At 47.8% G+C, this 26,330-nt stretch overlaps 1 protein-coding gene across 1 annotated transcript in view; it reads right to left on the bottom strand.

Annotated features, from left to right (window-relative positions):
- LOC111953360 (bromodomain adjacent to zinc finger domain protein 2B-like) overlaps positions 1 to 26,330 on the bottom strand; it is a 74,759-nt gene that overhangs the window by 4,869 nt on the left and 43,560 nt on the right. Inside the window, 32 exon segments of the mRNA XM_070435522.1 lie at positions 249 to 404; positions 740 to 1,019; positions 1,217 to 1,795; positions 1,798 to 1,890; positions 1,893 to 2,072; positions 2,074 to 2,202; positions 2,325 to 2,619; positions 2,689 to 2,763; positions 3,962 to 4,185; positions 4,420 to 4,674; positions 5,189 to 5,329; positions 5,650 to 5,715; positions 7,215 to 7,247; positions 7,537 to 7,581; positions 7,793 to 7,858; positions 8,519 to 8,584; positions 8,711 to 8,774; positions 8,895 to 8,927; positions 8,929 to 8,983; positions 9,090 to 9,168; positions 9,170 to 9,310; positions 10,755 to 10,856; positions 11,226 to 11,334; positions 11,444 to 11,504; positions 12,656 to 12,940; positions 13,099 to 13,843; positions 15,060 to 15,629; positions 15,734 to 15,964; positions 16,492 to 16,697; positions 17,510 to 17,668; positions 17,906 to 18,115; positions 25,905 to 26,072. Coding sequence (XP_070291623.1) covers positions 249 to 404; positions 740 to 1,019; positions 1,217 to 1,795; positions 1,798 to 1,890; positions 1,893 to 2,072; positions 2,074 to 2,202; positions 2,325 to 2,619; positions 2,689 to 2,763; positions 3,962 to 4,185; positions 4,420 to 4,674; positions 5,189 to 5,329; positions 5,650 to 5,715; positions 7,215 to 7,247; positions 7,537 to 7,581; positions 7,793 to 7,858; positions 8,519 to 8,584; positions 8,711 to 8,774; positions 8,895 to 8,927; positions 8,929 to 8,983; positions 9,090 to 9,168; positions 9,170 to 9,310; positions 10,755 to 10,856; positions 11,226 to 11,334; positions 11,444 to 11,504; positions 12,656 to 12,940; positions 13,099 to 13,843; positions 15,060 to 15,629; positions 15,734 to 15,964; positions 16,492 to 16,697; positions 17,510 to 17,668; positions 17,906 to 18,115; positions 25,905 to 26,070 — 5,899 coding nt within the window. The 5' untranslated portion in view covers positions 26,071 to 26,072.

Here is a 26,330-nt window from a genome sequence, read left to right as displayed (position 1 = left end):
CTCAGGGCTGTCATAACACAGTGCTCAATCAGACTCCAGCACAAAAGTCTTTGTGAAAGTCGGGGCCTGCCAGTCGGAGTGCTGCTCAGTTTCACTGACACAAAATCAAAGCTACTTTATTCATTCATATCCATTGGGATCTGTTGGCTAAATCTACTCTGTWAAGGCTATGCAGATTGCTAAAGATTGGGTGAGGGACCTACCAGCCAACCAACTGACTGAGTGACTGTCAGACATACAGTACTCACCGTCTCGGTGCTTGGTGCAGACCTGTGGGATGAGCTCCATGTATTTGTGCATCTGTCGGTGCAGGCCCTTCTCTCTGACTCCCCGGCTGTGGAGGGACTCCACCAGGGAGCGCAGCTCCTCAATGTCTGACACTCGCCACCAGCCTGACAGCATCTCTGCGCGCACACACACACACACACAACACACAACACACACACACACACACATATATAAATAAACGTATAGACATTTTTCAGAAAAATAACTTAAGACAATATAATGCCCCCTTGAAATAGATCTACAGTATTCTGATACAGAACACACTCCAGTGCTGTTCTCGCTCCTCAAGAGATTCCTTTCTTCCACCCAGTAGAACAAAACAAATTATTCATTTTCATGACTCAGTCAAATAATAAAAGTTGAATAAATAGAATAAACTGAATAAATAGATGACTCATGACACACACACGCTCCCGCACACACACACACACACACACACACACACGCTCACCCTCGGGGATGGGCCGTGGTGTGGGGTGGTCCGAGTGCTTGGGCACCTCCATCATGGCGGGAGAGGGCACCGTGGACGAGAGCTTCTCGCCGGGAGGAACGGGCGACTCGCTCTTGCTGGAGACGCTGGGCGGCGCGTTGGCACTGCCCTCCAGGGAGCTGAGGCCCGAGTGGCCTGGCAGGGGGCTGCTGCAGAAGGGTAGCTGGCTGGGGCTCAGCATTCCACTGGGCCAGCCACCGCAGAACGCTGAGAGACTCAGCAACGACCCTCCAGCCTTAACCTAGAGAGGGGAGATACATACACAGACACTTCAACATCATGATCAGAAAAACTAATGTGTATCACTACACTTAGGCCTGTAGCTTCAAGCAGAACCTCCATTCTTCTGTTACATTTATTCATACGATTTTCCATTATGAGTTTCTACTACCAGTATAAATCATTAGGACAAGGGGTCTGTCCTTGCAGCGTACTGACCTGCAGGGCTGACAGAGGGTAGTTGATGAAGCCAGCTGGGTGGTGGGGGCTGGCTGAGGCCGACGCTGCCGAGGGGGTGAGAGGCAGGGCGGGGGAGGCCGGGGGAGACCTGGGCCGGGTGAGGCTGGAGGAAGGCAGCGGGGAGGACTGGAGAGGGCTGGGCCCAGGGGAGGGAGAGGTGGTGAGGGAGGTGTCGTCACAGGGGGAGCGGGGAAGCAGGCTGAACCAGTGACCGCTCCTCTCTGTCAGGACCCTGAGGAGCTGGTCACTGGGGAGGTACTGGAGCTGTGGAGGGGTAGGGGTTAGGGTGGAGGTCTTCATAGGGCTGAAAAGCTGGGGTGGGGGGCTCAGRAGRGAGGAGAACGAGGAGGGRGACGAGGTGGAGGTGRGGWAGCCGGGYTTGGCCTCCTCGCACGGCAGGTTCSGCGCCGTCRACGCACAGGGGCTTGTAGGTAAGGCGGGCAGAGAGGCGTTGTTGGTGGGATCAGATAGTGGTGCTGTTTTTGTTGTCGTGGTGACAGACGGTGGCCTGGGGCTGCCGTTGTATTTGGGGCGGGGGGTCCCTGCCCTTGGCTTGCGGGCTTCCTTGGCAAGTCCTTAGCGACATCGAAGAGCAAGTGGTCAGTTTGGAGAGAAAGCGATACAAAGACGAAAAGGTTGGGAGAACCTTTCTTCTCCCTCTTCCCTTCTCTGGCCCCACGGGGGTAGACGCTCCTCTCCTCCCGCCGACCCCAAGTTTCTTCTTTCTGCCCTCTCTCCTGCGCTCCTCCTTGATGTGCACCTCCTGCTGCCGCCTCCTCCTCCTCTCTCCTCTTTTCTCCAGCTCCCCCGCACTTTCGCTCTTCTCGATCTCATGGCGCTCGATTGAAGACCCCTCCGCAGTGGGGCAGAACCCAGTAGCGCCGGCGGTACCGGTCCTGGCCGTACATCATGGAGCGCAGGGAGTGGGACGCCTCAAACAGCTTCCTCCTCACCTGGTGCTGTTGCTGTGAAACCAAGCAAGACCGTCCTGAGTTATAACTAAATCAATGAATCAATAATATCTAACTATTTAGTATTGTTCTTCCACAGAGATGGAACTCTCAGATCTCCGGAAGGAAGGACTTACCTTGGCTAGCTTCTCTATCTGTTTCTCCAGCTCCTCCACACTAGTTGATTGGTCCCCATCGTCCTCGTCACACGTTTCCACTTTCTTCGCCTTCTTCATCTCCTCCTCCTCTTCCTCGTCATCTTCATCGGCCAGGTCATCGCTGTCTTCGTCTTCATCATCGTCGTCGTCGCTTTCTGCTCCGGCCTTTCTCTTGCGTTTGAGGCCAGAGGAGGGCGTACCCAGGGGCTGGGCCTCCTCCCCTCCCATGCTGGCATCTCTCTTTCCGGTCCGTTTGGCATGGATGGTCCTCAACCTGGAGAAACACACAGGTGAGCATTCAGATGCACACACACACACACCCGTCAACACACACAACACTTACTTTTTGAGTTTGCCCTCGATCAGCCACTTGTCCTTCCTCATGTTGGTCATGTGATCAAGGTTCTTGTCGATCTCACTGTAGAAACAGAGTAAGAAACAGTATATGTCAGTTCACACGTACAGGTAACTATGGAAACAGTGAGTAAATGAGGGATGCAAAGTATATTGAAAGCAGGTGCTTCCACACAGGTCTGGTTCCTGAGTTAATTAAGCAATTAACATCCTATCATGCTTAGGATTATGTATAAAAATGCTGGGCGGGCCATTATTTTGGCTACCATGTCTACGCCTCCATAGGATGACAATGTCCCCATCCACAGGGCATGAGTGGTCACTGAATGGTTTGATGAGCATGAAAACGATGTAAACCATATGCCATGGCTGACTCAATCACCAGATCTCAACTCAATTGAACACTTATGGGAGATTCTTCAGCGGCGCCTGAGACAGTGTTCTCCACCACCATCAACAAAACACCAAATTATGGAATTTCTTGTGGAAGAATGGTGTCAGATCCCTCCAATAGAGTTCCAGACCCTTGTAGAATCTAGTCCACGGTGCATTGAAGCGGTTCTGGCTTGTGGTGTCCCAACGCCCTAGTAAGACACTTTATGTTGGTGTTTCCTTTATTTTGGCAGTTACCTCTAGTTAACACATACAGTACAATTCTCTCTCTCTCTCTCTCTCGTGAATAATTGATGTATTGGCTTCTCTCTATATCAAAATTGAATCCCACTCCAGATTAGCTGATCTATCCGGAGTCTTACACAGCATTAATAAAACACAACAGCATTAGCAGCTGAGTGAAGTCAACTAAACGTCATTATTTGTAAGGAGCTAAAAGGCAGCAGGCTCACAACAGTATGGAAGCCTCCTGTACACTAAACCTTTCACACTGGCTCCACCTAATAGGACCGGAAGGGACGACAATGCCTGATCTACAAGGATGTCATCTCATGCTTGTGAAATGTCGTCTGCATATCCTATCAGTAAAACCAGTAAAAACATRGAATCCATATTTGGATTCCATGTTTGATCTCCTTACGTATTGCACAATAATCTATTCCCTTGTAGCTCCACTGGTATGAGGCCTGTGTGACGTACAGCGCTGGCAGGTCAGCATCTCTCCTCCTACCTGTCCACGCTTTTGCTGCAGATAGAACCTAAGCTTTAATTGTTTCGTTTCAATTGTTCTTTCTTCTCTCCTTCTGACGGCGCTCTCGCTGCAGCATGATCTATTTCAATGTTTGGCGTCTCCTGTTCTTTACTCCTACCTGACGACACTCTTGCTGCAGGCCAGCTCATTGGCCAGAAAGCCTAGTATGGAGGCCTTCTGGGCGGGGGTGTGAGCCTGGAAGGCCTTGGTCTTCAGGCTGAGGGCCAGCTCAGCCAGCTCAGTCTGCCCGCAATGGGCCCCCATGTACATCTGCAGCACCTCCGACACGTTGTCCCGGTTGATGCCCACGTTGGTCAGATGGTCCCCCAGCATGGTCTTGGTCTGGGGGGAGAGGAGAGAGACAGGACGGGTGAGTCATTGAAGATAGAGGGAAAGACAACATGGTCTTGGTCTGGAAAGGGGGGGGTGATAGAGTGGTTCCAGGTATACTTTCCAGTTCTTAGTCTAAGACTAGGTTTAACCTGTGTCTGGGAAACCAGACCAATGTGTGTAGGTTTGTATTTTACCTATGTGAGAGCCTGCTTGGTATGTTCCTGTACATGTACAGTATCTCACCTTGTGTCCTGGGGGCAGTCCTGGGTCACACACGGCCAGGGAGAGCAGTCTGACCAGCAGGTCCTGGACGTGTCCCATGCTGTCTCCCACGTTGAGCAGGCCCTCCTGCAGCATGCCCAGGGTGGGTACGTCCACCCCCACATCGAAGCCCAGCACCTTCCCAAAGCCGCGTAGGAACTGCATCAGCATCAGGCAGTCAGACACCGCACCCCCCGGCAAGATCAGGCCAGGGATTCTGAAAAACTCTGGAAGAGGCTGGAAGGAAAGGTAAGGAGAGAGGGAGGAATGTTTAGGATACATCTCACATGACACCCTGGGACTCCTATAGTGCCCTATGTGGAYGGCAGTATATGGGGAGTAGTGTGACTAACATATTGCAATGTCAATGACTGAATCACATGGCTCTGAATGGTAACTTTTTTTAAAGGTTTTCATTAGTAAACATGTGGGGGACTATTATCTTGTCCATCCCTATGCATTACTCTCTTTAGCCACTTGATGGCAGTGTACAGCACAAACCGTGTCCAGTACTCAGGTTATGATACATAACAGATATACTGTACATACCATTGCGATGATACAATGCACTTAACCACCCATAACCCAAACCTAGACAATATTAACTTGTCAGTTCAAATATACATAAAGCAAAAGAAATGTAACTAAATTAAACAGCCACATACAACTTGGAAAGCTAGGTCCCTTTAATGAYGTCACCCTTCAGACATCACGCAGGACTGAATCATGGGCAAGATGGGTCATTTATTACCTTATGATCGGCCAGACACATGTCTTCATTTGGCTTCTTCAGCTCCCTGGCAATCTCCAGTTCCAGCCTCCTCAGCTCCAATTTCCGCTCCTTGTTCAGGCGTTTCTCATCCCTCTTTTCCTGCCGCAAGCGCTCGCGCTCCTGAGGCCCCAGAGAAGGAGAGAGGGGAGAGTTAATGGGCTCACGCCAGTGGCGGTAAAACAGACAAGAATGTCAAGCCGAGTCTGCTGAGTAGTTTTAGAATTCAGCCCGGCGCCCCTGCCTGTGCACTCAAAGAAAAAGCGTTCGAGGGCCATTCTTTTGACTCAGTTAGTGTATTGAAGAAATGAAAAGGAGAGGGAGGAGGGTTTGAATGGGTTCAGGAAGGAGTGGGACCTTCTGGCACGCACGTGTGTGTTGTGTGTGTGTGTGTGTTGAGTGTATGTGTGTGTGTGTGTGTGTGTGTGTTGTATGTCACCTACCTCTGCTTTTTTGCGAGCCTCCACCGCCTTCATGAGCATCCCATGTTGCCGTCTCCTCTCCCTCTCCTAGCAGAGCAGAGAAAACACACACACACGTTACACACCGGAGAAGGTGTAATCTCCACAGGTGAAGTCAGAGAGGTGGACAGAAGGAGGAAAACCCCCATTCACCTCCATCATGGCGAAGTTTTCACATACAGCAACACGTACAGTTGAAGCTGAGGTTAAGAAGACAACGGTACGAATGACGACAACCAGAAAGCATCAGAGGGAGAATGCGGTAGATGGCGATGACGGGGTCAAAAAAAGAGAAGTTGGGGTCAAGCTATGATGCCTCTAGGTAAAAAGCTGACGGAACAAACGCAAAATGACTGAGTCATCATAGCCACAAGCCAGTCGGATGAAATCAAACATTGCGCTGTGTATCATCCATCTGTTTAGCTGATAGCCGTTCCAGATTGAAAATAGCCTAAACCTATGGGGGGATATCGAGTGAAGGTCTTACAAGGAGACTTCCCTGGTTGAGGATAGATTGTCTCCGAATGTTTTATTGTAAACCAATAGGATTTGATCAAGGCAAAGCGAGGACAGTGACTGTCTGTCTGATAGGGATGGGGAACTCAGTGATGTGATAAACAGATAGAAGGCAATGAAACAGATCCTCTGGTGTCAGCTGCATAAATACAGTATGTAGGGGCCAGGAGTTTCTCCTGCTCAGGTTTATATTGTTAGGAAAAACTCCTGGCTCTAATCGTGTGCAACAGATGCGCTCAACAAGCAATAGCCAGCCAGCCAGTCAGGTTGCTGGAGAAAACAGGCAGGTAACAGCAATAGACAGACAGCCAGTCAGGCTGCTGGAGAAAATAGGCAGGTACAGCAATAGACAGACAGCCAGTCAGGCTGCTGGAGAAAATAGGCAGGTACAGCAATAGACAGACAGCCAGTCAGGCTGCTGGTGAAGACAGGCAGGTACAGATACAGAACAGAGCAGCAGAACGACTCAGGCTACATTCCAAATGGCGTCCTCTTCCCTATGCAGTGCACTACTTTTGACCAAAGTAGTGCACTATGAGGTAGTGCACTATGCCATTTCAGACGCAACCTCAGAGACTCAATGGGACGTAACAGGTGAAAGGGCAGCTCTTTGTGGACGGAGACGGACACAAGCTCAATGTCTGGAACTGGAAAACTCAAGCACTCACAGCCACTCAAAAACAACAGCTAGACGATGGATGTGATGGATGACTCATCGAGAGCAGTGTACTTTCAGACAGTAAGAGTGAGCATGGCAGGGCTTGGCCGCCTTTTGCAATGCATTATGGGGAGTACGGGGGGAGCTACCGAACCACCGCAGGCGGAGCGAGGTCAGGTGTCTCAGAGCAGATGGAGGCGACACACTGTTGTTGTTGTTGTTTGTGTGTGTGTGTTTGTGTGTGTTTGTTTTGCTGAAAAAGCCATGCAGAATAATGTAGTATGACTGCAGCCAGTGCTACACTTAATGCTATGACAACCATATCACAACCAGGAAACACGATGCGGTGTTAGATGTACAAAAATAAACATACCCATACCATATCTAGTCTATGCCTCTCCAACTCCTGGCAGAGAGAGTTGGCAAAGTATTATGGAACAGAAATGACAGCAAAAAAAAACAGATTGTTTAGCAGAGAAATACCCAAAGATCAGAAATAACCCAATAGAATGGAAACTGACCAAAGAGAAACAGTAAAGGGTTTAATAAAATATCTAGTTACACACAACCTTGAAACCCACACACACGAACACACACACACACACCCTGTAAACACTGATCTAGCTGAAGTGTATTTAGTATCATTTCAATCATGTCAGAAGAGACAAGGTGTGCTGCTAAAAAGCGCTGCGTACCTGGTGCTTCAAAATGACTGCATGCTGTCTTCGCATTTCTTTCTCCTTCAGGGGTAGACAGAAAAGATGAGGAAAGAAAATCAATACACTTTCATGCAGCAACCATCATGAAAATCACTAGGGCTGATGGGATTTCAGACCATTTTACAGAGGAGCTACAGCTCATGCCTAATCTCATTGTCAGACACAGCTCATCTGGAAAAAGCTTTGACATTTTGGTTTATATTGAGATGCTGTGTGTAACACAAACTCTCACCTTTATTCGTTTCTCTGCCTCCATAATTTTGGCATTCGCAACCTCTTCTTTCTTTCTCCGTTTAGCCTGCGAATGCAAATCGGGTCAAATGTCATTTCACTGCCAGACATCTGGACAGACAGACTGACGGACACATGCCACCTCGCAGTTTCGCACCGCAGCACTCAAAATATGATATTTTCCCTGTAACAGAAAATGAAACGTATGCCTCACGTGCCAGTCAAATGTGTAGAACACAGAGAGTGAATCAAGTATCATTTAAATATGTAATTGCAAACAGCAAAAAAAAATCCTGTTAAGAGTGGCTTGCCAACCGTGTCAACTCAAATTTGATTTAGTCCTGCTAAAATACTTTGGCGCTCCTACAGTGTAATTGTGTGTGCAAGGGAAATATTATTTTTTCCCCCACCCACTTATGCTAAACTGTTGCTGTTGTCTGATAAAATAAAATAGAAATATTTCTGTCTAATTTAAATATGGTCTGACTCTGAGACAGCTAGCGGAGACAGCGATTTTAATATACAACAGCCGTCAACCAAGACCAATTTAGCATTAGTTCCATGTGGAATTATGCCTTACTCCTTCCAACACTGTGGTATTATTCAGTAATGGGCTTGGGTAAGATTAAAACGCCATGGACAGAGTAGGCTCTGGGATGCAGTGTGAGGAGTGACGTTCTGCTAATTCAGAGGATATGTTCGGTATTGGGTCAGTTGACTGTAGTACCTCCAGGATCTGCTGTGCCCTCATCTCCTTCTCCAACCTGATCTGCTGAATACGCTTGATCTTCTCCTGGAGAAACACAGAGGTAGGTTGATCGATACACTATGCAAACCAAACGGTGGTGCAGTGGTAAAACAAGGATACCTCAGACGGGACGGTTTGACAGGAAGTGGTGTCACATAAAGAATGCTCTACCTGCTGCTTGATGAGCTTCATTTGCTCCTTCTGCTTCCTCCTTTCCTCGGCCGCCATGATGGCTGAAAGAGAGACTTTAGGGGCTTAGGTGTTAAGAAATGATTTGGCAGCAGTGGTACTGTACATCTCTACAAGAGGACAGTGGGGAATGGTGCATGCACTTAAGATGTAGTGTAGTGTTACTTGTTGCTTCCTGGCCTCTTTGGCTGCCTGGCCATGGCTGCTTCTCTAGCTTCCTCATCATTTTCATCTGGGCCGCCTGCCTGGCTATCTCTGCAGAGAGAGGTGATGGAACGTTCCTGTGTGACCAAACATGTTGGGTAGGTAGGCATTCATAGACTTCAAAACGGAGATCTTTTCATTTTTTTCTTCTCCTCACCTTGGGCCTCCAGTTTGCGTAAGAGTTTGGCCTCGCTGGGGCTAGGCGCCTCTGCCCCAACCCCAGACCCTCTCCCACGTTGGGGGCCGGCCCTTCCTCCTCCGGGAGCCCTTTCCCCTCGGCCCCGCGCTGGCGCTCTGAGTTGGGGCCGGCGTCCGGCCCTCCATGGCCAGGATATGAGGGATGACATCCTCGTCCTTCAGCAGGCTCCACTGCAGACCCTGGGGGTAGGACGGGTGCGAAACAACAGGGTAGAGGGGCTGTTGTTGTCGTGTGGGTAATAAACGGCTTCAACATACTTCAGTTGCTTTTATTACTCTACTGTTACTCTAGGTTTTACTCTTTAGATCAGGGGTGTCAAAGTTCAAATGGACGGAGGCCAAATAAAAAAATTATCTTACAAGCCGAGGCCGGAACTGTCGAATGTTCATTGAAAAAAAATTTAAATACGCATATAGTTAGTGAACCTAATTGAACTACTGAATTTTAACCTAACAAATATATTCCTTTTTACAAGCTGCCTTTTAGATTGATGGACAAACTGGTCTACTTCTCTCGGCAATGGTGGTTTCTGTTCAGACTCACAATTTAAAAAGAGTTCCTTTTTTCCTGGGCCAACTTCGTCACAACTTTAATCAGCAGTTTTTTGATGAAACCCCTCCGTAATGGCCGGGCTGATTTAGCGGATCTCTTTCTGCCAAAATAAAAAAACTGGCCTTTGAAAAAAACAGAACAGCCGGGGCCTTGTATTGCTTTTTGAACCTAGAAGCCTGTCGAGAGTGAGGCCTCGTTTTAATTCCCTGCCTTTTGTATAGCTTTGTTCCAGTCAGTTATTCTTGTTTTGTCCTCGTGTTTCGTTTCAATTATGTCGTCTCAGATTATACTCTTTCAGTACCTGCCACACTTTCTCCACACAGAAAGACACAACAGGTTTTCCAGCTACCTCCGTGAACATATACTCGACTCCCACTTGTTTGAAAACCTCCCGGTTCCAGTGTCCCACCTTCCGTTTTGCCATTTTTGATGGTTATCTGAAAGTTAATTTTTACTGTTGATGCTGACGACGCTGTGGCCAATAAATTTGAAATGAAGCAGCCTACTGCGTCGGTGCGTTCACCGTTGGCATTGTGGGATGTGAGTGAATTGTGCGTTGTAAAGATTGCGGGCTGCGGCTTGCTGGCGGTCTGCGGGCGGTTCTAATAATAAATCAAGATTCCCAGGGCGTAAAAAACCTTCGCGGGCCGGATTGTGGCCCGCGGGCCTTGACTCTGACATCGTGCTTTAGATCTGATCATCTCATGACAGAAAAGAGGGCAGATCAAAATCTGCAATGCATAGTGTTATTACTGGACTGCAAAGCTAAGAACCGGAAAATTGTCAAATTTCTACCTGTGATATGGACACCACTACAATGCATTCCATTCCCCATTCAGCTAGTTAAACTATCCTACTGTACAGTATATGACTGGTCACCTGTGGAAGTAATGTCAACTGATTATTAAATGACTCCCTCGACAAAGCGGGCTAGGGGGTAGGACTACTGGAGTCTATAGCTGATTTCTATCAATGTCCCTGAACTGCTTAAGTCACTATACAGTTTCTACTGTACATGAAAAGAGGAAATAAACACATTTTAACGGGCAATAGATAGATGAAAGAGGTCACCTGGGGTCCTTCTCTGGCTTCATAGAAGTCACCAACCATTATCTTTGCACTGAAGCTAAAATTATCGCGTGTGATGCCACTTATTCCATTTCTGGATAGATACTATAGAAGAGAAAATAATGACGTTTGGTGAGACAGGGATATCCAATGTGAAAGTATGTAAAAGTGTGACATTGAAAAGCGATCTAGCTACAGTGGCGGAAGCTAAAAACTAAAGTGACGATTCAACTACTAAGCATCAAAAGAATTAGGGGGGAAATTGAGCAAAAGCACAGTGAGAATCAGAATGCTCTAACGACAGGTCAGCTTTTAGTAGGCAGAGGAAGGGATTGGGGAAATGAACTAAAAGGAKTCCAGCTCTTCTCATGTTAAGGTCACAGGGGTTAGCGTTGATGCTAAGTGAGCACTAGCGTGAGGGTGAGGCTAGTTGCTAGCGTAAGGCTAGTCTGAGGGGTAGTGGTTACTGTTTACCTTCACCACATCTGGGTACTGCCTCAACTTCTTCCCGCATGGCGCGTARTACGCCACGTCGCCTTGCATCTTCCCGGACGCGCTCTTGATCCGCGTTTCTCTCTGCCAGCTGGGAAACACATGGACGGACGGAAGGAAACTGTGAGTGAGTGACCGAATGCCAGAGGCTTTGCCATTGCTAGAGAGAGCCTATCAATTCAAATCTCCACTCGACCTACCCCAACTCCAGAGGTATCCTCAACTCCTGCTCATCCATCACCCTCTTTCTTTTCCCTGCGCCTGGTGAGAGAGAGAGACAGAGACAGAGAGACAGAGAGAGAGAGAGACAGGAGACAACAGAGAGAGAAGAGAGAGAGGACAGAGAGAAGACAGAGGAGAGAGAGACCAGGAGAGAGAGAGAGCAGAGAAAGAGGAGACAGAAGAAAGACAGAGAGAGAGAGAGAGAGAGAGACAGAGAGAGAGAGAGACAGAGAGAGAGACGAGAGAAAGAGAGAGAGAGAAGAAGAGAGAGAGAGAAGAGAGAGAGAGAGAGAGAAGAGAGAGAGAGAGAGAGAGAGAGAGTAGGAGAGAGAGAGAGAGAACGAACCCGTTAGTCAGACTGAACAGTACACAGTCAAAGCCTTCTCTCCGTAGCCCTAAACACCCAGCTACAGCCACACGCAGAGCTACTGCCCAAAACACCCACCCATAGCCACAGCATCACAGTGCTGAATATGAGCAGTGTTTCGTTCTCTGAGACAAACGGGGCTGCCACTGTGTCTCCAACCCACCAGCTGTGGCCATGAGAGTGCCTTATTGTTTATGCGTTCCCTTTATTTAACCAGGTAGAGTATTGAGAAACTCCGTGCTCTGAAAGCAACTTAAGGAAATGACTGAAATATGTCCTGAAAAAATCACTGACATTCCTATGCGAATTTGATGGACAACAAAACATGTTGAATTGAAATGTGCTTAGGAAGATTGGAATCTCTGTTGGAAAATTCCAGTCTTCCTTGTTGTGTCTGTGTGTGTGTGTGTGTGTGTTATTTCCTTTCCTAAGCTGGGTAATCTCCCAGTGCTGAGAGAGATAGGAAGGAGAGAAGAGGGGAAAGAAAGAAAGAAAGAAAGCTCGGGCATGGCAGGAGTGCCAAACATGTTGTCAGGCCTGTTAAGCCCAAGGACATGCACCTACAGGAACCCAGGCCTGTTAAGCCAGCCAACCGCCCGGCTAACTAAAAATAAAACCTCCTTTTCCTCTCCCTGTTCTCTCCCCACAGCCATCTGAAGATGATAGCATATCATGCCATGTGTGAGCTATTCCAGTGTGGTTACGTGTCCTCAATAGTTAAAGGTACAGCTAGGTGTTTTTACAGACTGGTTTTGTGCTTGTGCTGTATGAGTAGCTTTGGCAGAGTAGGTAAAGAAGTTTAAGGAGTGTTGCCTGCGGTTACCTGGGGGCGTGACCAGGGAGTAGGAAGAGGAAGGAGAGCTGTGATAGGCCAAGGCACTGGAGCTGGTGACGATGTTGGGCGTCTTGATGACCTGCAGGTTGAGCGGGGAGCAGCTGGCGGCTGTGTGATTGGTTGAGTCGCTCAGTAAGGAGGCGTGGCCTTTGGTTAGCTTGAGTGGGGTTTTCTCCCTCTTGGAGGCGGAGCCTGACGATGGCAGCTTCAGCTTCGGGTCCTTCAGTTTGCCACCGGAGRCGTCCTTGTCGCTGTCCGAGTTACTGTCAGAATCTGAGAGGAGGGTACCAGAAAGAGAGGGGTTATCACTGGTTGAATGGTGTTCACTGCTGTACATCACCATAACCCCSCCCCCMMMAAAAAATATAATGTACACTACAAAACATTGTATGTGCCTTCCATTAGGACGTTCAGAACGGTCGGTATCTAACCTGACAAGCTGTCATCCGAGTCCTCCTCATCATCCTCCAAATCATCCAGATCATCATCGTCGTCGTCGTCGTCATCCTCAACAGAGTCATCCGAGTCCTTGCTGCTAGGGAGACCGGGGAGACCTGGGAGGCCGGCCTCGGCCCCTCTGAACAGGTCCACCAGAGACTGCACCAGGTGACTCTGAGAGAGGCCCTTCCAGGCTGCCATGGGGGCCAGAGCATGGGCCTGAACCTGGAGGTTAGGGGCCTGGAGCTTAGGGGYCTTGGGGGCCTTGATCTTCCTGGGGCCCCGKGCCGTGGCCGGTGAGGGTGAGGTAGCGGGCCGCGCCGGGGGGSCCTGAGAGGAGGCCGAGTGGRCCCTTCCGCCGGTGCTGAGGTTGACGGGCAGCGAGAGGGACGCCCCTGCCCCAGAGAGGTCCTTGTTGGAGTCTTTGCGGGGCTTGGTGATAAGGGCTAGCGGCGCGTCCTGAGCGGTGGTGCTTTGGATGACTCCGTTGGGGTGGGCAGCCAGGCCCAGGAGAGCGCTGGACAGGAAGAGGTTGGAGTGGTTGTTCTGGGGGGGAGGGGGGAGGGGAGCAGGGGGCAACTTGGTGCTTCTGCCACCACCACACGGACTCTCCGAGGAGGACAGCTTGGGGGGCGGCAAGGAGGATGACGTCACCCCAGCAGCCTTCCTAGAGGTTTTGTGACCCTGCTGCTTCTTGGGCTGCGCCGCCGGGAACGTCTGGCCTTGCGAGAGTAAAGACTGGAACGGCAGGAGGGAGGGTGGGAAGGAGGGAGGGGGATAAAACAAGGGAAAAGAAAAGAGAAAACAGCATAATTGTGCCAGCTGTCAATTTACATCTACGTTGATTATTCAAGCTGGTGATGAAGCACAATGCCTGGCTCACTGTCTCACTGTGCCTAGGACAGAAGCCTGGGGACAATGGCATATAACATGGCAATAACCACAGGCATTGTACTAAGTAAAGAGTAAAGCTGCTGAAAAGCGGCTTCCAGTTCCCGTATCTCACTTAAATTACTACAGTTATGAGTCTGTGAAACGTGTTAGCGTCATGCATCTGTGTTTTACTTTAAACAGCATAACGGCAGATTTTATAGAACGACAGTTTGGCGTTGCACCGTGTTTCAGCAAACACAGGTTAGGGCTTCGACATGTACATTCAACTAGATGTGATATCAAGTGAAACAAATCAATTTCACAGACCATGTAATACAGTAGCAGTTCCTGAACCACTGGGGGAATGCAGAGGCCTTTGGTTAAAAAAGAACCTCCCCACCGGTAAAATGGAACAGGGGAAAAGGCTAGATTTCCAATTCTAGCGGGCTGGAGCCATAGGAATTATCTTAATCGATGAACTACTATTTCAATTACCATTTCGGCTACATCCGAGAGGTCCACAATGCACTGTAAAAGGTGATAAATATGTATATGTTCTATCTAGTTGTGAATGTATTAAATGGAGAGTAAAATGGTAATAAATACATACAGTAACTATATGTGCCGTCTGCTTTGCTGAGGTAATGAGGCCAAAAGCATTGACCTTTTGGTTGACCTTTTGGTTTACAGGCTGAGCAGCACAGCAGGACACCCAATCAAATKACTCAGACAGGACTGCCACTTCCCTCTCTGACTCCCTCTGGCTGGAAGCAGCCCTCTTACTGCAGCTCATCTACAGTGTTACCATGAATTACGAACAACCTTCTAACTGTGAAAGGAGAAACCGTTTCATGTTCGACCGCTTTTAGATTATCCAAATTAGGTGAAAAGCTAAACTAGCCAGTAACCAATCTGTGGTATTATTTGACCATGGGAAAAAGAGCTACTGTGTGAATACTGGGATAAAAAAAAAAACGTGTATTTATTTAATTTAACCTTTATTTAACTAGGCAAGTCATACTTGATACTCTTGGTACCATACTCCTTGCTAGTGGCTGGGCAGAGAGGACAGTGGACCAACCTGTTTGAGCCTGAATTCGTTGATCTGAGAGAGTGATTCCTCCAGCAACTTCCTCTTACTAGCCTTCCCACTGCCAGGTGTCTTCAGAGGCTTGGGCTGCTGGGAGTTGGCCATGGGCGACGTGAGGAGAGGGAAGGATTGAGGCGAGGAGGACAGGGGTACGGAGCGGGACAGGGAAGTGCAGAGGGACAGGGGCAGGTTCTGCGGCGAGGAGGGCAGGAGCTTGGGCGGCTTGGGGGAGGATGTGGTGCGTCCTTTGGGCGAGGTGATGAGGGGGATTGGCGAGGCAGAGAGGGGTGATGGGGAGGTTTCCCTGCGGGGTTGGGTGAGGAGGGCAAGGGGCTTGGAGCTGGCTGCTAGACCCGTGGACTGGATGACACTGAGGTGCTGCTGGAGACCCTCCTCCCTGGGCCGGGAGGTCTGGAGGGACAGGGGGGAGCTCTGGGACAGGGTAGGAGGAGAGGGGCAGTGCTGTGAGGGGACCAGGATGGGGGGGTCGGAGGGTAGGCTGTGGGGCAGGTTGTTCCTCTTGTCTTGGGCCTCCTTCATGCCTGAGCTTAGTGTCCCGATCTGGGGAGGGAGGGGAGGAGAGGAAGCCCGCTGTTAGCTCACCCCGGAGCACATCACAGACATAAGTAGCTATACACTACCAGTACTACTCACTATCACTGTACCTTCATTTTTTTCTTCGTCCGCCTCGCCTTCTCCTTCTCAGAGTTCCACGCCTCGCTCTTTCCCTCCTCTTCCTCATCCTCATCATCGTCGTCGTCATCATCGTCGTCATCCTCTTCCCCTCCGAGGTCCTCCAGGTCGCTGCTGATGGCTCCGTCGCTGGAGCTGTCCGAGGAAGAGCCTGATTCGCTGTCACTGACCCCAGCGAACTCTGCTGGCTTTTTACTGGGCTTCTGCATTAAGGCAGAGAGCTGACAATCAATAAAGCACCCAGTGTACATTTTAACCATTTGATTTTTGTTTCTAAACTGGAAATGGAAAACTTAAAACGTCCAAAATAGACCCCAAGTCAAATACTTCAGGCTTTACTATAGCTATAGACAGGTTAACTTTTAGCAACAAAACCAACGGATGCACAACTATGGGGTAAAACAGACAGAGCTGGCTTAGACTGTTAACAACATGTAAACTATATTTCATCTCCAAATTATACAATTGTATAATGAGCACTATCGATTTTTTGCAATATTAGCATTGACATGGAATCCGTCAAAACACCTCAAAACAAGAGATGTTATCAATAACAAGATACAACGAGCTGAAACGAGCTACCTAAAACATGGCAGCTTCTTGCCATCGTTGCTAGCTATCTGAGCGTACAGAATCATAACAACGCGGCTTCCGGAACACGTCGATGTGCGCGCATAATTTTCACAACGTTGTCATCAGTAATCTAGAGCCACTACATCATTGAGCTGACCTTGTCCTTAGGTTTGCGGGGTACTTTCTCCAGCTGTAGCTCTGCTGTGTGGCTCTGGCTGTGAGGGCTGCTCCTGGGGTCCTTGGCCTTGGAGTTGGGGCCCTTAACAGCCTGGGAGGCACCCAGGGATGGGGACGCGTTCATGGAGTAAGACCCCTGCATGGTTGGGGAGCAGACCCCACTTCCGTTCACTGCCCCGTTCACCCCTGAAATCGCACGGAAAGAGGCACAGCACACCGTTACATAGCATCTTAATCTCATCTGAGCAACGAGACATTCCGAGTAAAAACGCTAATGAAATATCTGGGGTTCTTCTGAATGCGGAAGAGAATAAAAATCCGTACGAAAATATTGATTTAATGCGTATCTCATTTAGGCATGCTGAACATGGCGTGAGCACAACATGAGTGGTTTACATAATAAAAGATAAATTAAAAGATAGCATCAAATGAAAAAAGTAGATTAAGAGAGAAAGGGTACAGAGAGAGAAAGACAGAGAACAAGAGAGAGTGTGAGAAAGAAAGAGCGAGAGAGAGAGAGAGAAAAAGATAAAGAGAAGAAGAAAAAAAGCCTGCACATACGCCATTAACTGAGACTGGAAGTCATTATAAGGTTCTCGACGGGAGAAATCTCATCACGGAGCCGGAGACTGCCGAGACTAGGGAGCCTCTCACTTAATCCCTGTGAACAGTTTCCACCACCTGCTTACAGGAATGATTAATTCATTCACATCTCTCGCAATTGCCAGAGGGGTAAAAAACGTTGCGCTTTAAATACCTCACCCTCTTAAGGGTACCTTTTATTTCCTGGCGGTAAAATCATTTGCTGCTTTTGAACAGGTGTGAGAAGCTCCTTCACACTCTGTGCCAATATACAGGTACAATACAATACATATTTCCCCCTGATGAGCACAGGAAGTGTCGCAATGATCCCCTTTGTTCTCAGGTGTTATTATCTGTATAGGTCAGAATGAAGCACTTGGAACGGTTCAATGTAAGAAGGATGGGCGTAGCTGTACCTTTGGGGGTCTGTCCGTTTTTGCTGGGGGTCCTGGAGGGGGGTTGCATGGGGCTGTGGTTCTGCTGGATGTGGGGGGTGAACATTGTGGGGAGGCCCAGGAACGGGGGGAGGAAGGCTGCTGCCCCCCTACTGTGGGCCTCTGCTGCTCGCCACCATTCTGATGAAGAGAGAAGACAAGGAGGAGGACACCGACGTGTGAGTGCCATTCTGTCTCATCCACTAAGTTCAGTACTCTATATCAATTACAATCGCCTAAAGAGTATTAGAAGTTAGCACACCCTTAAATACTGATTAGTCATGATGTTTCATCCATCTGCTGTTCAGGTCAAGTAAATCTCCTGGACTCAGTCATGTTACACCTGTCCACGCGCCACACCCGGGCCCCTCCTCTTACCTGTCAGAGCTCCCAGCTGGGGGTGTGCGGCCAGGGCAGCAGACATCCCCAAGGACCCCAGAGAACCCAGGGACCCCAACGACCCCAGGCCTCCAAACTCTGGGCGTCCTGAGCTGGTGGTGTACAGGCCGAAAGCTGGGTGGCTGACCAGGGGGAAGGCACTTGACAACGTGTAGGGCTGCTGGTCGCTCATCGCCCCATACAAACGACCTGATGGACAAACAGTACATAAACATTTTTTTTTTTTAATCAAATGTACTTATTAAGTCCTTTTTACTTCAGTAGTCACATCAGCAGTTGTCACATTACTCATTGTGTATCTGTTATTACGTCTATTATTACGTGTTTTACTTTTCTATTATTTCTCTATTTTCTATCTCTCTGCGTTGTTGGGAAGGGCTCTGAGTCAGCATATCACTGTTAGTCCACAACTGTTGTTTACAAACCATGTGACGAATAACATTTGATTTGATCAGCAGTGTGCTTCTGTTTGGGGTATAAATAAATTGAATTGAATTCTGAGATGACTCAAGGGTTCGCCGTGCCCTCGAAATACCCTGACTCCCTGACTCGCTGGCTTCTTAGGTATTCATCCCTTCTGTGTGTTAAAGTTTAATGACGTTTTCTCCTCTCCCCCTACAGGTTTTCTGCTGGGTAAGATGATATTTTATGTATATTCAACAAGACATTCGGCAGCGTAAAGGACAAAGATAGGCCTGGATTGGAGCTTGACAGGATTACACATGCTTGTGCAAACACAGAACAGAGCAGCTCAGATCGGAGTGACTGAGACAGAGACACTACTCAGAGGGGAGATACGCATCATGCATGTTCTAGATAGACGGAGTTCTAGGCTGTACTTCAGTAGGGGAGAGAGAGAGAGAAGAAGACAAAAAGAGCTATCGCAGTCGACAATTCATATTATATTTTCTGACGGGGAGCTGATTTGTTAAATTAGGCTACAAAGAGAACGTTCTTAGGGGCAGATAAAAAATAAAAAAAATTAAACGTGAGAAATTTGCATAAGTATTCGATTTTGTATTTACCAAGAAACTTGAAACGGATGTGGGCTGAGCAGCGGGACATTTGGACAGCTGGGAGTGTAGTTGAAGTGTTTCTGCAGGTACTGTATAGCACTGATCCTTCCTCGCTACTCCATTATATCCGTCACCACGCAAATTAAACGAGCTCAAATAGGCTAAATCAGTGGTAGACCGAATAACAAGCGAGTCGCGGTCCTTCAATACGTCAGTGGTGTGGTGTTTGAGAGGCGTACCTGTGATAGAGCATGTTCCTAATACTTTCCTCCAAACCTTTTCTGATTTAAATTTCAGCAGCACACTGCCCAAAAAAAGAGTAACACTTCAACACGATCGTCATCGAGCTTTCCCCTAAACCTGAGTACAATCATTTCTGTCAGGGCAACCGGAGCGCGTTGTCTCCTCGCACAGTCAGATGCAATTTGGTCTGAGCATATTTCATGCAAATTCAATTTCCATTACAGAAGGGTGAGAAAAAGAGAGAAAGAGAGAGGCTGGTAGAGGGAGGGAGGCTGCGGCGGGGCGAAGCCTAGCTCTCTTTGAGCCAGGTAATATGTATGCATAAAAAGTGATGACAGGCGATGTAAAGTGTTATTCACCGAGCTTGTGAAAATGTCAACCTACAACACGCCCAGTGAGTGCTGTGAGCTGGTGATGCCCCCAAATTCTACAGAATCAGATGATGGAGTTGAGAAGCACAGAACAGAACCAGAACATTTGCACCTGCCTATCTGGCTGTCATAAGTGAGAAAAAAACTAAAACTAAACATAATTAGGCCTAAGCTAAAGTACTTTCGTTTTGCGTGCCCTAAAACAGCTATATACAGTATAATCAACGATATAGTGATGGGAGCATGAAGTGAAAATACAATGTAGAGGCTAAATTGCTGAGATGATCAAGGGAATCGAATTAAAATGTCCATATAACATCATATTACATAACATAACTCTCTGGTTGGTTAAGCCTGAGTTACAATTACATTATCTTAATTTTTTATTTCACCTTTATTTAACCAGGTAGGCTAGTTGAGAACAAGTTCTCATTTACAACTGCGACCTGGTCAAGATAAAGCAAAGCAGTGCGACACAAACAACAACACAGAGTTACACATGGAATAAACAAACATACAGTCAATAACACAATAGAAAAAAAAGAAAGTATATATACAGTGTGTGCTAATGGCATGAGAAGGTAAGGCAATAAATTGGCCATAGTAGCAAGTAATTACAATTTAGCAAATTAACACTGGAGTGATAGATGTGCAGATGATGATGTGCAAGTAGAAATACTGGTGTGCAAAAGAGCAGAAAAGTAAATAAAAACAATATGGGGATGAGGTAGGTAGATTGGATGGGCTATTTACAGATGGGCTATGTACAGCTGCAGCGATCGGTTAGCTGCTCGGATAGCTGATGTTTAAAGTTAGTGAGGGAAATATAAGTCTCCAGCTTCAGCGATTTTTGCAATTCGTTCCAGTCATTGGCAGCAGAGAACTGGAAGGAAAGGCGGCCAAAGGAGGTGTTGGCTTTGGGGATGACCAGTGAGATATACCTGCTGGAGCGCGTGCCGTTATCGTGACTAGTGAGCTGAGATAAGGCGGGGCTTTACCTAGCAAAGACTTATAGATGACCTGGAGCGAGTGGGTCTGGCGACGAATATGTAGCGAGGGCCAGCCGACTAGAGCATACAGGTCGCAGTGGTGGGTGGTATGTGGGGCTTTGGTGACAAAACGAATAGCACTGTGATAGACTGCATCCAGTTTGCTGAGTAGAGTGTTGGAGGCTATTTTGTAAATGACATCGCCGAAGTCAAGGATCTGTAGGATAGTCAGTTTTACGAGGGTATGTTTGGCAGCATGAGTGAAGGAGGCTTTGTTTGCGAAATAGGAAGCCAATTTAATTTTGAATTAATTTTGAATTGGAGATGTTTAATATGAGTCTGGAAGGAGAGTTTACAGTCTAGCCAGACACCTAGGTATTTGTAGTTGTCCACATATTCTAAGTCAGAACCGTCCAGAGTAGTGATGCTAGTCGGGCGGGCGGGTGTGGGCAGCGAACAGTTGAAAAGCATGCATTTAATTTTACTAGCGTTTAAGAGCAGTTGGAGGCCACGGAAGGAGTGTTGTATGGCATTGAAGCTCGTTTGGAGGTTTGTTAACACAGTGTCCAAAGAAGGGCCAGATATATACAGAATGGTGTCGTCTGCGTAGAGGTGGATCAGGGAATCACCCGCAGCAAGAGCGACATCGTTGATATATATACAGAGAAAAGAGTCGGCCCGAGAATTTAGCCCTGTGGTACCCCCTAGAGACTGCCAGAGGTCCGGACAACATTCCCTCTGATTCGACACACTGAACTCTGTCTGAGAATTAGTTGGTGAGCCAGGCGAGGCAGTCATTTGAGAAACCAAGGCTGTTGAGTCTGCCGATAAGAATACGGTGATTGATTGACAGAGTCGAAAGCCTTGGCCAGGTCGATGAAGACAGCTGCACAGTACAATATTTTATCGATGGCGGTTATGATATCGTTTAGTACCTTGAGCGTGGCTGAGGTGCAACCGTGACCAGCTCGGAAACCGGATTGCACAATGGAGAAGGTACGGTGGGATTCGAAATGGTCAGTGATCTGTTTATTAACGTGGCTTTCGAAGACTTTAGGAGGATGGACAGGATGGACATAGGTCTATAACAGTTTGGGTCTAGAGTGTCTCCCCCTTTGAAGAGGGGGATGACCGCGGCAGATTTCCAATCTTTAGGGATCTCGGACGATACGAAAGAGAGGTTGAACAGACTGGTAATAGGGGTTGCAACAATGGCGGCGGATAATTTTAGAAAGAGAGGGTCCAGATTGTCTAGCCCAGCTGATTTGTATGGGTCCAGGTTTTGCAGCTCTTTCAGAACATCTGCTATCTGGATTTGGGTGAAGGAGAAGCTGGGGAGGTTTGGGCAAGTAGCTGCGGGGGGTGCAGAGTTGTTGGCCGGGGTTGGGGTAGCCAGGAGGAAAGCATGGCCAGACGTAGAGAAATGCTTATTGAAATTCTCGATTATCGTGGATTTATCGGTGGTGACAGTGTTACCTAGCCTCAGTGCTGTGGGCAGCTGGGAGGAGGTGCTCTTGTTCTCCATGGACTTTACAGTGTCCCAAAACTTTTTGGAGTAAGAGCTACAGGATGCAAATTTCTGTTAGAAAAAGCTAACCTTTGCTTTCCTGACTGACGGCGTGTATTGGTTCCTGACTTCCCTGAACAGTTGCATATCGCGGGGACTATTCGATGCTATTGCAGTCCGCCACAGGATGTTTTTGTGCTGATCGAGGTCAGTCAGGTCTGGAGTGAACCAAGGGCTATATCTGTTCTTAGTTCTACATTTTCTGAAAGGGGCATGCTTATTTAAGATGGTGAGGAAATTACTTTTAAAGAAGGACCAGGCATCCTCAACTGACGGGATGAGGTTGATATCCTTCCAGGATACCCGGGCCAGGTCGATTAGAAAGGCCTGCTCGCAGAAGTGTTTTAGGGAGCGTTTGACCGTGATGAGGGGTGGTCGTTTGACCGCGGACCCATAGAAGATGCAGGCAATGAGGCAGTGATCGCTGAGATCCTGATTGAAAACAGCAGAGGTGTATTTGGAGGGCAAGTTGGTCAGGATAATATCTATGATGGTGCCCATGTTTACGGATTCTGGGATGTACCTGGTGGGTTCCTTGATAATGTGTGTGAGATTGATGGCATCTAGCTTAGATTGTAGGACTGTTGGGGTGTTAAGCATATCCCAGTTTAGGTCACCTAACAGAACGAACTCTGAAGATAAATGAGGGGCAATCAATTCACATATGGTGTCCAGGGCACAGCTGGGAGCTGAGGGGGGGTCTATAACAGGCGGCAACAGTGAGAGACTTATTACTGAAAACATTCATTTGTTAAATTAGAAGCTCTCACTTACAGAAGAGAGGAAAGGGTTCACGTTCCAACTCTTCGACATTAGGCCGGACTGTGTACCTACAATATCATAAAATGCACAAGGGCACTGTAGGCCTAATACTGGGAGCATCTTTTCAACAGCAATTCAGGACTAATGAAATGTAAAGGTGTAATTTCCCTAGAGGCAGATTCCTAAAATGGCCTAAATGCTATCTCCATATTGTAAACCAGTAATATGGAATCCACGGAGATTGAGGAAGATATCTTCAAAATCATAATAGGTTTATAAAAAGGTTTATTTGCATGTGGGAAGCGGAGTTTAAATGCTCAGTGGGAGGTGGGGAGGGAAACAAAGAGTGCCAGCCAGCGTGCCAGAGTGGTGTGGCGACACATGAGAAAATGCCCTTTGAGCCGGCTTCAAGGCCCTAGTCTTCGCAGTCTGCTGCACCATGACAGAGAAATACCTTGTGTACTTCATTAGAATATGCTGAATATGGAGTGCCTTGCCTTGCCAAAGTCAGCTAGCGGATACGGAGACAAATGACTGAAAATACAAAACACAACCCCCGAAAGGCCAGCAGAAAGCCGCCACTTCCGTCGCGTCTCCCTCCCGCCAAAACCCCGCCTGTCACTCTCGCCTCGACCGACCTTCCCCGAGCAACAGAGTGACATCTGCAAATGCCTTTTCAATATTAATGCGCTTCCAGCTGGAGAATAATTAAATCAGAAATTTGGAGAGAAGCGAGCAGCCGAGCAGAAATACAGGATTACCTGATATCCTCTCTCTCTCTCACTCTCCTCCACCCTCCTCCTCCACTCTCTCTGACAAACACAACTGCATTCTAAAAAAGCACCGGGCCTTTTTTTTCTTCCCGTGTTCGGAGGATGCTAGCCGAAGGGGGATTAATTTGTTGTTTGTTGCAGTCAATCAAATTTCCATGGACAGATTTAAAGTTAATTGCATCCGTGAGCCGATCCCAGTAGGAAAGAGTTCTACATGCGTCCGGGCTTTTTCAAAGTGATATCCTCATCAATGACACACTGCATGCCCCACCCCCTCTACCCCCCTCCTCCCCCATCTCCTTCCACCACTGTTCTTGCTCATCTGAGATTTCTTCAATGTTTTTCTCAAGTAGTATTGGCAGGTTGGCAAAAGACCTTGAATTAATTCCTCTCTCTCTGATCTGCTGATACCTCTGTGACAAGAATCACAACAACAAATAGCTCCAACGGCTTTCATATGACAATAGAGGAGTGTTATTACTGTTAAAATGGCTCCTAGTTACCGAATCTGATGTCACATGTCCCATTAACACAGAGTGGCTATTCCTTTAATTRTGACTAGTGTAGGTGGCAGGAAGATGAATTTACCTTCTCCATCACGTTCCAATAGCTTTAAAAGCGTGTCGAACGAGTACTGTACGTCAGGCTATGAGAAATGAAAAACTACAGCAATGCATGAAACCAAAACATAACGGTGGAACGAACTATATGTAAAAGCAATTCAACCAGCAGGCCTAAAACAATGTAGACTAACAATTGGGGATTTGCTGGTGGTGGGGGGCTCTGCACTCAACATTTTTATTTAACTAGGCAAATCAGTTAAGAACAAATTCTTATTTACAATGACGGCCTACCAGGGAACAGTTAACTGCCTTGCTCAGGGGCAGAACGACAGATTTTTACCTTGTCAGCTCGGGAATTCGATCCAGCAACCTTTCGGTTACTGGCCCAACGCTCTAACCACTAGGCTACCTGCCACCCCTTGCCCTCAGTAGGTATATAATATGTATAGTATATATAGTTCATAATTAATAGAAATCATCATCCCGCTCCGCGCGGGAACAAGACGTCTCATATGAACGAACTCTTGCTTGGCTTGATCAAGCTCGGCACAACTTCAGAGCTAGAAGCCTGCCTCTCAGCATTTCATTTCATTTCATTCATTTCATTTGACGCTCGGCCCAAAATCACTTATCTAGACAATCTGAGAACAGGTTATGGCGCAGAGGGATATGGGCAATGTATAATGCATGAGAAGACGGCCTAATGGCTGCTTCGTTGGAGCAACACGGGGGAGAGGAGAGAGAGAAATACTGGGGGCTTTATTTTGTCGCTTTTCTTATCATGAAAGAGAAAGGCAACAACTAGTGCGGTGTGAAATTTGCATGCTATATGCTGGTCAGTGTGATCTGTCGACTCCTGTGTGTGTGTGTGTGTGTGTGTGTGTGTGTGTTCCTCATGCTGCATAATGGCTCTGAGAACACAATTAGAATGCAGAGAAAGGGTTTGGGTGTTTGGAGCTGGCACGAAGACACTGAGTGGCTGACAGACATGTTAAATCACGCAGGCACAGCCTGAGACACACACACACGCACACACACACACACACACACACAAATCAGTGATGCAGCCACATAGCAAGAGGTTGTCAGGAGACGTGTGTTTGTGTGTGTGTGTGTATGTTCCATATTACACAAAAGAGGCTTTCTAATTGTTTGGGCTTCATTAATGCAGCAGCTTTTCAGCAGCAACCCAAGCTGTCAGAGGAAGGCTGAGCCTGTGAGAAAAGGTGTTTTCACAGGCCTAACAATAACTACATCATTAATACTGGGGGGAAGTCAGCAACGCATTAAACTCATCCTTCCTCGTGTTGAAAAAAGGAGAACCTTGAGTTAAAAGGTGAATCATGAGGCGTTTTTAGTTTCTAGGCCACTCATTACACAGTGCACAGCTAATATGCTTGACATTACTTATTGAGTTGTTCAATTCTATATGTGCAGACAGTAACATATATGTAAACCAGTCTCTCTGTAAACCGGCGTCTCTGTCAACCGGCCTCTCTGTAAACCGGCCTCTCTGTAAACCGGCCTCTCTGTAAACCGGCCTCTCTGTAAACCAGTCTCTGTGTGCATTTTTAGGAAGTGTATAGTGCATTTTGTGTATTTGTATGTGCTGCTTAACAGGGTGTTGACTGTGTGTGTGTGTGTGTGTGTGTGTGTGTGTGTGTGTGATGCACGGAGTGATGAAGCAGTCTTACCAGAGGTGCTGAGGGTAGATCCCAGTGAGGCTGCAGGGCTGGGGGCCAGACTGCTCTTGGAGTGGGGAGCCGGGGACGAGGAGGAGGAAGAGGAGGAGGAGGCAGCAGGGGAGGAGGTGCGAGCGGTGGGGGGCGCGGGGGAGGCCAGCCGCTCTCCAGACTCCATATCTGTCAAACACAATCCAATCAGCACCGTTACAAAAGCAGAGGAGAGAAAAGAAAGAGAGTGCCACACACCTCTCTCTCACATACACACGCGGACAACACACACACACACACACACTCTTTCTCACACATGCACACACACACAAATCTCTCCCATATCACACGGCCCCTGACTCTCTCCTCTCCTTCCGTTTTCATCCCTTTGCCTGACACTAATCCAGGTATGAGAATCCCCTTGAAAAGCGCAGTATGCAATTTGGG

This window comes from Salvelinus sp. IW2-2015, linkage group LG27 (genome assembly GCF_002910315.2).
Source record: "Salvelinus sp. IW2-2015 linkage group LG27, ASM291031v2, whole genome shotgun sequence".
Classification (NCBI taxonomy): Eukaryota; Metazoa; Chordata; class Actinopteri; order Salmoniformes; family Salmonidae; genus Salvelinus; species Salvelinus sp. IW2-2015.
Note: the sequence above shows the minus strand (reverse complement) of the source record. Positions and strands in the feature narration are given on the sequence as shown.